The sequence below is a fragment of the Phoenix dactylifera genome, chromosome 1 (assembly GCF_051530095.1).
Source record: "Phoenix dactylifera cultivar Ajwa chromosome 1, Ajwa_hap1_PhDact_Kaust_v1.1, whole genome shotgun sequence".
NCBI lineage: Eukaryota > Viridiplantae > Streptophyta > Magnoliopsida > Arecales > Arecaceae > Phoenix > Phoenix dactylifera.
In genome coordinates this window covers 42,599,951-42,612,560 of record NC_143190.1, presented here as the reverse complement: position 1 = coordinate 42,612,560, position 12,610 = coordinate 42,599,951, and the positions used below count along the sequence as shown (strand labels likewise).

The following is a 12,610-nucleotide window of genomic DNA, read 5'->3' as shown; positions in this document are numbered from 1 at the left end:
GAATTGGTTGATGTCAACAAGCAAACCTAAACCATGAGGGACTAGTGGTTACCAAGGCTGGTTTCATGGCATGCTCCATGGTGTGCAGAACAGTCCCCAATTACAAGGGTGGGGAATGGAAAGAGCATAGCCCCTTTTTTATGTCCATGATCTAAAATGAGCAGCATTGTTAGATGATTATCTTTAGAAATCAGGAATGCGCCTCTTTTTTTTTTCTTTTTTTTTGATACATTGGTTGCTCACCCTACTCTAATGTAGGTACAGCCAACAGAGTCAAGAGCTACAAGATGGTATAACTGTAGAGGATGGGTCCCCTGATGCATTCGAAGGCTCTCCCCGGTGTGCTGCACTGCATAAGAGGTGACTCAGTCAACAGCCTTATTCGTCTCTCTATACACGTGTACCACCTGAAACTCTCTACAATCTCGCACCAACCGTCGAATATCGTCAATGAGAGGGTGTCCGGCCGTCCTCCTCCCCTCCTCTCGTATCCAACCGATTACTATGGCCGAATCTCCCTCGAGAATGATGCGCTCTATCCCCAATCTCCTTCTAGCATAGGATAGGTCTGCTCTGAGCTCCACCTCTAAGGCTGTCAAATTATAAGTGTACCGCCCACCTGCAGCTATAATACGTGAATGTGCCTTCTTTTAACCAGTTTTACATGGCAACTGAGTTCAGTTGAGTTACGGGTGTGAAGCTGAAAGCCTGAAGGTAATTAATTGTTTGTGGTCCACCAGTGAGTGCAGTTATGTGGATTTACAAGTAACTGCGAGGTCAGTACGTAATTTTTAATGGTGCCTTTCAGAAATACAATAGCCTGGCAGTTGTTGACTTCAGAACTCCGGATCTGCGTCCAACTTGGAGTGCCTTTGGAAGCTTACGGACGTGGTGTTTCAGAGATTTTTTTTGAAGATTCTTTTCATGGACCGGTTGGAAAGCAAGGAATACCACATTTAGTGTTGAAAAACGAATCTTCAAGGGGAGGGGGGGTGTGGTGGTACATCTGATCGATGGCTTCCTTCAACCACCTGGATGGCAGCCACCAGCGATGCTCTTGAATGAGACTCATGATTGAGCATTTTTCCTTGCTGACCAAATTGTAAGTAAGGGGATGATGGATAACTAATCTTGAAGAGATAATTTGCCAATGTGTGTACGTCTTGCATGAGGTTCTAAACTGAATATAGAGGATTGACTTCAAGAAACAAGCAGTATTGAAAAGAAAGAAAGAGAGAATAGAATTGTATTTCTGCCCATTTATTACAATGTATAGGAGCAGCTTTTATATAGACTATAAGGCTGATGAAGTTTGGTAAGGCCGACTAAGTTTGCAATAATCAATCAATCAATGGATTTTAATAAGCAACAAGGTCCTATGGCAAAAGGATAATGCTACTCAGAATGTAGGTCCATCATGGTTTATGGCCAGGCTAAGAGTCCAAGCCTTGGTTAGGATTCTCTTTTCTTGATAATTTTGTAAGGTCCAGGGATGTAGAACAGAAGAAGAGAATGAGAAAGAAAAGAAGGAAAGAAAAAAAACAAAGACAGAGAATGGGAGCAACCTAATATTTTTAAATTTTAATAGCACAAGTTTGTATTCTCAACCATATAGTAATAAATTTATATAGATGCAAAACTCAATAAGAGTTAGTATCGAAATAAAATACTTGAGTTCTCATAAAATAAAAATAATTTTTTAAATTCGTAAATAAAATAAAATTTTATTACTTTTTATATTTATGTCTTATAGAAGTATATATTAATTTTTTATTGAATGGTGCTCGGTACCATAAGTTGACAAGTTGTTTTTTAGGGTCTCTCACGTACAGAATGAGCTATTGCCCATGTAGCTCTGCATGGTCGCATGGTTATTGTCACGACCCCCGCCCCGTTCCCAGCGGGCCGCCGCGACGGTCCTAGGGTGCGGGTAGGCATAAGGCCACCAGCCACCGCGTAGAACCCTACTATCTATCAATCATCAATAAATCTTGAAAATTTTGGCATGATACTTGCACAAAATGATCACTTTTCCTATAGTGACCTGTCAGGATTATCTCAATACATACAACAACACTACCTGTCAGAGCAGCAATCACATAATCTGTCACATAATAAACCTGGACAATATATAGCAATACATTATCACAGGCACACCATTGATCTGCACACACACATATATATATACCTGCTTCCCAATCCATCCATGGTCAACCCATATCCACAACAGGATCTATGACTGTAACTATGCACTATATACAATAGTAGGTTTATAATACACCAAAAGGTATAAACCACTATCTACATTATACTATGGAGCGGCACAGCTAGCAGGCAATCTCTAACCCTGCTCCTCTCTATACAACATATGTCCTGAAATCCAAAAAAACACCAAACTGGGGAGTGAGTATATAAATACTCAGTGAGTGGAGTAGAGAGTACTATGCACATGAGACAAGATATAATCATGGCTCGAGGTGAAATCTCAAGAGCATATGAGCAGTCGTCAAGAACAGGATACACATAACTCAACATAAGAAATAAGGAGTAAATCATCACAATCCCAATCAACTCATCTGGAGCATATATAGAATAATCAAATAAGTATGTATGATAACATGAATATGCTCAATAGGTCATAGTACTGAATCATATAAATCAGGTGTCAATAGGCTGAATCATTAACAAGACAGCTATCGCGAGGTGGGTTTTACGCCCCAGGCGAACCAGCAACAACTTCCTACTGTCACATGCATATGCAGGATAAGACACCATACCGATAATATAAATGCTAGACAGCTATCGGGAGATGGTTTTACGCCCCAGGCGAACCAGCAACAACTTCCCACTATCACATGCATATGCAGAATAAGACACCATACTGATAATATAATGCTAGACAGCTACGGGAGGTGGGTTTTACGCCCCAGGCGAACCAGCAACAACTTCCTACTATCACATGCACATGCAGGATAAGACACCACACTGATCATGTAAATGCTGGCCAGTATCGAGAACAAAAATTTATAGAGAAACTGTCACATGCATATGCAGGATAAGACACCATACCGATAATATAAATGCTAGACAGCTATCGGGAGATGGGTTTTACGCCCCAGGCGAACCAGCAATAACTTCCCACTATCACATGCATATGCAAAATAAGACACCATACTGATAATATAATGCTAGACAGCTATCGGAAGGTGGGTTTTACGCCCCAGGCGAACCAGTAACAACTTCCTACTATCACATGCACATGCAGGACAAGACACCACATTGATCATGTAAATGCTGGCCAGTATCGAGAACAAAAATCTATAGAGAACCGTGAGGCTCATCTCACATCTGAATACTAAATGGCATCTCGCGAAAATTCTACATCCGCGGAAAGCCATACTGCACCTCGCGGGGTCTTACTATGCCTGGCGGCAAGCAGAATATAAGTCATAGGACTAGCCAATCCTACTCCTAGGGCCGTGTCCCCCCTAGGAAGGGACTGGGCTCCGCCCACCCAGAAGGCTACTATGTACACATAGGCCGATGTTCAACCCCATTGACTATAGGTGTCCTGTAGATACTGCCAAGCCATTCATAAATGCCATAATACACCCTCCCAATACTCTACTAAAAAGGAGTATGATCAAGACTACTACTCACTCGATCATGACCCAATCATAAACTAACATCAGAGTTGGGAGTGAGGAATCACGGGAGTACAATGCAACTCAATATATCATGAGAAGGGCTCTACAAATCAATTTACAAAAAAAATCATTTCACAATTTGGAACCAATTTGACTACTCATAAAAGAGTATAATCAAGGCTACCACTCACAAGTCTTTGAAATAGAGGAAATGAAATCAATTTATAAAAGAAATCATTTCACAATTTGGAACCAATTTGATTACTCATCAATCCTTCGTAATTCCTCTCAATGTTCCCTCAAATGCATGTACAGAATAATCAAGCATGGAGAACAAAACATAGAGGAATCTACCACAACAATTAATCAATAAGCTCAGGTGGAATCAAGTCACACTTGGCAACATTCATGAAAATTAATAAGGAATGTGCTCATGGTGCAAAGTACAAACTTTCACTCACCTGCCAATCTGGCACAGCCCTGATACGCCTCTAGAACTTTATGGTAGACAGTAGGGGACTTCCTCCTCTTGTTCCCTAGCTTCTTGCCTAACTGATATATGCATTTACAATATATTTAGTCTTGTATCAAGGGCATTAATCTACGTGCCAATCATAAATATAGGAAACTTTAATTGATTCAACTCCCCCTTTTTCTAAATTCTTTCCTTTTTCCCTTTATTCATATTAATTAATCCTCAATTTACATGAATCATGATGCAAGAGTATCCCACACACACCTTGGGCCAATACTTTAGGATCAAGGTATGCGAAAGGATCGAATCCCTTCTAATCCAAAATTTTACTAAATCTTGGGTTGACCCCAACTTTGAGAGTCGACCCCCCCGCTTGGATCGATCCCAGCTTACCCTGAGTCGACCCCAAGCATCGAGCCGAAAATCCCCATTCTCTGGGATTTTTTGAGAGAGTCGACCCTACCAGACTTGGGTCGACCCCACTCAGCCCTGAGTCGACTTCGGCTTACTTTGAGTCGACCCAACACCACTTTTTTCATCTTTTTTTATCTCGGATGAACAGTAACCCGGACCGATAGTGGGTCACTTCATCCCGATTTTGATCCACTTTCCGAACTCCAATTTTTATGAAATTTATACCCAATGTTCTACACTCATAGGGGTTTCCAAAATGGTAACATGCATCCCCATCGGAGGCCGATTGACCCCCGAAATAATTCACCGAAGTTGGGACTTCGACACAGTTTTTCTGTAGTGCCGGAAAAATTTGTCGAAATCCGATTCTTCCTCTTTTAACACCCTCTACAACTGTCATCTACCCTTTCTATAACATAAATTCTTTAAAATACTAGGTAGGGACGGGTATTTACTTTTTTCTTCTTGTGAAACTTGGGTCCTTGCGTAGAGAGGAAGGAGACCTACGTTCTTCCCTTCAGCTGGAAGTGCAACCGGGATCCCTTTCCTCCTCGAATCTCCTTCCTCTTCTTCTTTCTTCTTCTTCTTCTTCTCTTTTTCTTTCTTTCTTTCCTCTCTGTTTCACGCCTGAGACTCCCCCCTCTCTGTCTCTCGGTTTCATTCCAAAAGCCACAGCAAACCCTCTTTAAATCACATCAAAGTACTATTCATCTTTTGTTTAATATTATTAAATTTTCATTTTGCTCTTGCCACTTCGATATATCTGCAACTATGCCATTATCTTTTGATTCCTTCCCATTTTGCTCCTAACACTTCAACGCATCTACTATTATGTCATTAACTTTTAATTCCTTCCAATTTTACTTTTATATCAATTTTGAAGGACTATTCTATTTTTTTATATATATAAAAAAAAATTACGGTTATTACAGTTATGATCATCATCAAAATATAACCGGTAACGAACGAAATCAAGGAATTTCAGTTGTCAAACGGAAGCTTCTAAACGTGATGCACGAAACGGGGTAACGGGGGAAATCGTGCTGAAATTCAACACATCGTTTTCTTTGTGAGCTAGTGGAGCAGTTTGGTCCGGCACGTCTTTTTAGTTTGGGTCGTTCTCCACGCCAACAACGGGGTTTTAATTTTTTTTTGTGTTTTTTTCAATAAGTTAACCATACAACATGTATACAAATATATCCAATAATATTAAAAAATTACAAACTTACAAAATGCCTGAATCTTTTTTTTTTTTTCCTGATCATAGGTACCTTCTGTATGGTTAGCTATATAAGCAGCTGTCCGGCCCCGTTGTTACTTGGCCTAAAAAACTACACCACCTTTGGTCATCGTTCATATGTTCTGAAGCAAAAGCCAACAACGTTATTTGATACTCGTATTTTGTCAATCGAATAAATGAGCGGAGTTGATCATATTTTTTATTACCAAAACAAAACAAAAAAAGATCGGAACTGATCTGCTTGCTCTCGTAACCCATCACATCAACCAACTTGGGGGTGAGGTGTTCCACGCTCCAAACCCATCCTGATGTCGAATTAATTGGGCCGCCAGCTTCCAACAGGAAACCGCACCCGACCCGAAAGACTTCGGCCCGCCACGCGTCGCGCATCCGACGCCGCGATCCCCATCCCTCTCATGTTCCCGTCTATATATCGTGATGCGGGAGGGGGGGAGAGGGACTCGTCGGCTGATTTATCGTGAAGCGGGATCACGAGGGAGGGATGGTGTTCTTCTGCTTTCTGGTGGACCAGCGGCGGATGGTGAGGAGGAGCAAGCCGGCGGCGGGGATCTGCTCGAGGTGCGGGGGTTGCGCCAGCGTCGCCGACATGGTCACCGCCACCCGCTTCTGCTACGTCCCCGTCTACCGCCGGACCTGGCGGGCCATCATCTGTACCTTCTGCGGCGCCCTTCTCAAGTCCTACCGATAGAATATATATATATATATATATATAGAGAGAGAGAGAGAGAGAGTTAGATTATGTATATGCAAACGCTTGCTCGTTGCAGCACAGCGGCCGGCGTTGCTCGATGCCAATGCCATCAAGTAATTTGTTTTCTATTTTGTCGTTTTTTTTTGTTTTTTTGTTCCCGTTGAAGAGGGTGGAATTGCTAGGGAGTTGCTTTTATATATATATATACATACATATATAGATATTTGGTTGAGAACAAATGTCGAATAATATGTGTATATATTTATATATGGATCTTACCTTGTCGGATTTTCACTTCTGACTTCCTTGCCTTGTCATTTGTCAATATCTCTTGTCGAGTAATACTGTGGCTTTTATGCCTTGTCAGACATCTATCAACTTGCAACTACTCAGTTCTTGGCTTGAAATTAAAAAAAAAAGAAGAACAAAAAAAGAAGAAGATGATGATGATGAGGGAAAAGAAGCGTGGGAATGAAAGATCTTGTACATAATTTCGAATATCATATCGATGGGTTCTGTTTTGCCACTGGTACCTTATCTAGCTTATATCCGCTACGTGCCGTGGGAGGACGCCAATAACAAATATATTATAAAATTATGTGGTTCTGTTGTGTTTTCAGAAATTTTCACTAATCGCAGGTATCGCAAATCGTGGTTAGCCCACAAGAACAGCTGGAATGGAAGGGGGTTGCCCGGGTACATCACTAACAAATTAGACTAAAGTAATTTATCAAGGGATCTATCATGAATTGGTGGCCATCACAAGAGCTTTGCTATCTTTTCTCTTAGACATCGGAACCCTTAAACATAGTCTCTCATGTTCAGGCTCCAGCTTTTGTGCATGGTAGAGTCTTCAGGTTCTTGCTGGTAACAGGCCCCCTAGCTCCCTATTTAAGCATCTGCTCGACCATTATGATGAGGACTATTCCAGCACTGCCATTACTTGGTTGCGTATACTAATAGATCATTTATCTCCTAGCTAGCTTGTCCCCCGTCAATAATATTATTTTGCCTGCATGCAACGAATAATGAATTAACAAGTAATGCTATAAAATTTAAAGAAAGTAAAGATCGATGCCGAGAAATCTTTTATCTTTTGCTTCAATGCTGGATCACAATTGTTTGGTGCAATTAGGAAATGCAGGAGTCTAGAATGCTGATATTAACATGCATTTGATCCATGTATTTCCACTAGTAGGCGTCTCTCAAATTAAATAGATTATGAGAAGAGGGTTGGCCCTGCGATTTAAACCATTAAATGGGAATGAGTTATGAGTCCTCCAAACATGGGATGCAGGTCCGTAAAGCTGGCTCTATTCAATGCTGCGCAATCGATATGTCCGCTCACCAAACAACCGCACGGAGATGAAGCACTGCACTCCTACTTCCCCCCCTTCCCTCTCCACCATAAATATCCGCTGTGCCGAGTAACTCCCATGCATGGAGGGCCAGTTGCTGATTTATTATTATGGTCATGATTTATAAGCCGAAATATCTAGCGGAGTTACTCCCATGGAGGGCCACCACTACCAGGTAAAGAGAGCATGCCATGATGCCATGATGCCATGCTGCTAATTTATTGTTGTCATAATTTATAAGCCTTGAATGGAATGGACGTACAGGCGCGAGCCCACCGGCTCCGGGATAAGCCCATCGGAGAAGAGGATATTGTCATTCAACGGCGGGGTGTCACATCATCCCGCCATGCCATGCCATGAATGAGTGCTCTTTACTCCATCGTCATGGGGAAGCTTACCCTGATAAGTCCACCGGTCATGTTGCCGTAGAAACCAGAACGTCTGAAGAATCCCAAAATATATATAGAGATAGCAAGAGAGAGAGAGAGACTGAAATTAGATCAAATACCAATATATTCATATCTATATTTATTTTAAATTGATACATATATAATATAGATATCGAAAATATAAATGTAAATAGAGACGTAAGTTAAATAATTAAACTTTAACTTTATGATCAAAGAGTTAAAAATATTACTAACTAAATAGTAAATCAAAAATATGGCCGTATATTTTTCTTAAAAGTTAATGTGGTCTATATAAAATTAAATAGAGTTTCAGATAGAATTAGATATTTGAATGCAAAATTAGATACTTATCTATTCATATTCATTTTTTTTTACAGATATTAGTTTAATACTCAAATTTTTATTCAGGTAGGTTCGAATACAAAAATAAATTATATTATCAGATCTATTTTTATCTCTAATCCAATGCTTAAGCTAATGAGAAAGGTTTTAAAAAATAAAAAGCACTAGCTGAATAATAAATCAAAAGGAATAATCTTATGCTCCGCATATCAAGTTTTATTTTTAGTTTTTTTAAAACATGCGGAGTTTGTGTCCGGCATTAGATTTTGAACTCCAAAGGAAAATAACTTTTTGGTCGTCCATATCCATTCAGCTCAGAAAGATTTATCTAAACTAAAATAGTTTTTTTTCCTACAGTGCCATATTTCAACTTACGATTGCACGTCAGATTTGGACCACCAAGGAGCTGGTTTGGTAGATCCCTAGCCCTAGTCGGATGGGACTTAACACCAAGGAACCATTATATTGCGTCCCACAAGCCCCAGTGGGGTTGGCTGGGAATAATGGATGGAACAAACGGTTAATGAGGGAAGGTTTTGAAGTGATGGCTCTGGCCTTCGACATGAATGAAGCACCTTCGTCGTTCAGTTCGTCGCATTAATGCAAGTAAGTTGGCACTTGAATTTTTTTTATAAAAAAATATTGTATCTTTATTTGGTCAATTTTTCCTTCTTTTTTTTTTAAAGTTTCTTTGGTGACTAAAAGAAATGACCTTCGAGATAGGGTATGCGAGCTAAGCGAGGTGATCGACATCAACGGGGATCATCTTACAATCTTCGCATCGTTGAAATAGAATTTTCGAATTTGAAAGCTGTATTCAAGAATGCAGGTTTTATGGTTATAATTTTACGGCTTATCCCAAAAAATGTGCACACCCGCTTTGGATGAGTAAACTTGCATAGCATTTGATTAACCTATGGGAAGATGAGATTTTGAGTGAAGGCTACAGTAATTCTACTGAAAAGATGCCAAGAAAACAGGATCCAAATTTTGCCACAAATGCAGAAATACCGGGCGGCATGCTCGAGCCCGTTGCATTTCGGCCAGTATTGGACCTGAATTTTCAACCCGACAGAATGGTGGACGAGCTAGGGTTTGCGTCGACCCAACCCGAGCTTGCCGGGTCAGAGCCTGACAAGATAATGCAGTACCTTGGGTTGAGCCCGGCCCAAATCTGGCCCGGCCTAGCCGATAGGCAGGTCTAAATGCAGGTCATTGATTGATAGATAAGTAAGAAATAGTGATGGATGGGTGTGATTCCATGGAGCTAAGCACGAAGAATCTTTGGGTTTATGTAATTATTCAACACATGCAATGCCTAACGGGATACTTCGTAAGTGGTTGTTCCTATGTCAAGCGGCCAACTGGTAGAGTCGAAAGAGAGTCATGTGGTTCTTTTGGGACTTCACGTAATAAATTTGGCGTGGCAAAAATGAAAGGGATGAGGAGTTAAAGGTGACAACATGCTTGTAATGTGTTGCTGGTTCTTTTATTTTTTGTGTATTATTGGAGCCTCTTTCCTTGGTCCCTCATCCCACAGATGAATATTGCTTAAAGCAAATAGACTAAATATTTAGCTTGATCAGACCAACAGAAAGACAAAAAAAGAAAGGCAAGGGAAAACATCCTTTCCAATCTTACATGGACACAGCAAATAATTATCTTCCATGTATCGCCCAATGTCATCCACCATGCTTAAATTTGCTCGGTCTATAGCTTTCTATGTAATTCTGCAGTTGCAAACCAACATTCGATACATTTGATCGCCATCCCCAGCATCATCATCCACTTATTTATTGCATCTTGCATTAGAAATATAACATGTTCTTGCATGATTTGTTCATTGTTCTTTGTCAACTTCATCTTTTCATTTTAATAATCATATTTTGCCCTATAGATTATAATTTATCTATTAAAACCCATTTCCTTAATTTTAGTCATGTAAATATGTCTACTATTCTCATTTTACTTGTGCATGTCATAATATTGCTGCTTGAAACATTGGATGTTGATTTATTCATATCCAACTTTTCCAACCTTAACTTATGTTATGAGACAATTTTTACTAGAAAAATGAAAAGAGAACATGTAACAAATACAATCTCTCTACATCTCTTTGCATAGAGAGCAATTAAACCTCTCTAGGAAATACATATACTCCTATCCATCCTGACAATATTTGATTAGTTTAAAGAACATTATAGGTCCACACCTAGTCCTAGATGATAATTTCGTGGTTCACTGATCACTAAATCTAACATAAAATACCTAAATAGCTTCTACAATAAATATCATGTTGCGAAGGATGGTGGTCTAGAGAAATATATATCCAAGCAGTTGTCAATATAGATATCTGATATATGAAACCTAAGCAACTTCTATGCACCAGTCTACTTATCAAGTCGGCAAGGAAGGTGGTCCAGAGATGTATTTAACTAGTTCTTGATATATATATATATATATGTTTGTGTGTGTGTGTATGTATATATGTATATATATGTATACGTATGTATGTATATGTATGTATGTATGGTAACAATGGTCAAGTCAATCAATCCTATATGTTATTTGCCCAAATACCTAGCATGATATGGTAATTCATCATCAACCATGAATTTAATCAAATTAGCAGTTTATAAGGTGAGGCATTTTTTTCCTTCTCTCCTTTTCTCTGAACATTTTGCTCTGCTTATATTCGCTTGTTCCTTATATAGTAGCGATCATTTACTGTTGCATTTACCAACCCATTACCCAAAAGTGATATATGAGTTTAACTTATTCATTGTTACATGTACATACATATAAACATAGATATAAGCATAGATGTATTCTATATCTATTATATAGATAGAGGAGAGAGAAATCTCCATCCTATCAAAATTTTAGGAAAATCCTAGATCTAGAAAAGTCGAGCATGCCACATCATGAATTTAAAATTAATATGACTTTTTTTCCTCCTAATCTTACCGTAGAAAAATATATCTTTTTCTAAAACTCTATCGAAAAAAAAGTTTTTCAGTTTACGTCATTTCATTAGACGTTTCATTTATATGAAACTCTTTTTGATTAGAATTAAGCTTATTTGATAACAAAAATAAAAAAATATTTTTATATGAAGATATTATTGTTGAACATGCATTGCAAGTGCAAAATGCTAGTATTTGTATATAAATACTTGGCGTGACCCTAGAGCCACATAAAAGCATCTATATTTTAAAGTTCCATAACAACCCTACTCAGAGAGATTTAAATTAGGCTAAGCTTCTATTTTGAAAAAGAGAATCCAGCAGGAAGTCTAAAGGGGTAGCTCTCTTTTAAGTTAGAAATATTATGATTTCATAAACAATAAAAGTTCCATGCTCATCAAAAGTCAAACGTATAGCGATCGTTGATCATAGCAAAACATTCTTTTTGCTTTTTCGTTCGAAGAATGATCATAATAAATTAAGTTTATCTAGAATAAGAAATATATACCAAAAAAATATCCAATATTTTTTTTATTATTTATTCAATATCTATATCTTTAATAGTGATCAAATACGTTTGCGTGCATGCGCATTTAAACTCGCAAATATCAATTACAAGAGCTACCATATTTTTCTGTCAATTTTTGGATGTACTTAATGGATGTCGTTCATCCTTAAAATAATAGATTGCATGAATTATATGGTGATAAGAATTGCATGTAATAAATTCAAGTTTTCTTGTAATTCACTAGATAGACTGCACCTTCTCATTCTTTTTGTTTTTCTCGTTACATTGCTGTTGCCCTCATTTCTTGCTTAGATCGTTTGACATCCCCCAACTTTTCCTCAGCAAGATTTAAATCCTCCTCTAGCATCCTTTTGCATCACCACCATGGTTAGCCTGCCTTTGCTATTTGGTCTCTTTTCATAGTTCCAATTATTTTTCTCTTTCAGAAAACTCTATAGTTTGAACAATTAAGAGTTGCTTCTCTCAGCTATATATATATATATATATATATACCTTCATCTCATCAAGTATCAACTTT

General features: G+C 38.7%; 1 protein-coding gene across 1 annotated transcript; it reads left to right on the top strand.

The window, feature by feature from the left end:
* Positions 1 to 6,157: 6,157 nt before the first annotated feature.
* On the top strand, positions 6,158 to 7,562 carry LOC103695802 (uncharacterized). The gene has a single exon (XM_089927498.1). The coding sequence runs from the start codon at positions 6,279 to 6,281 to the stop codon at positions 6,483 to 6,485; it is 207 nt and encodes a 68-aa protein (XP_089783624.1). The 5' UTR covers positions 6,158 to 6,278; the 3' UTR covers positions 6,486 to 7,562.
* Positions 7,563 to 12,610: the final 5,048 nt, after the last annotated feature.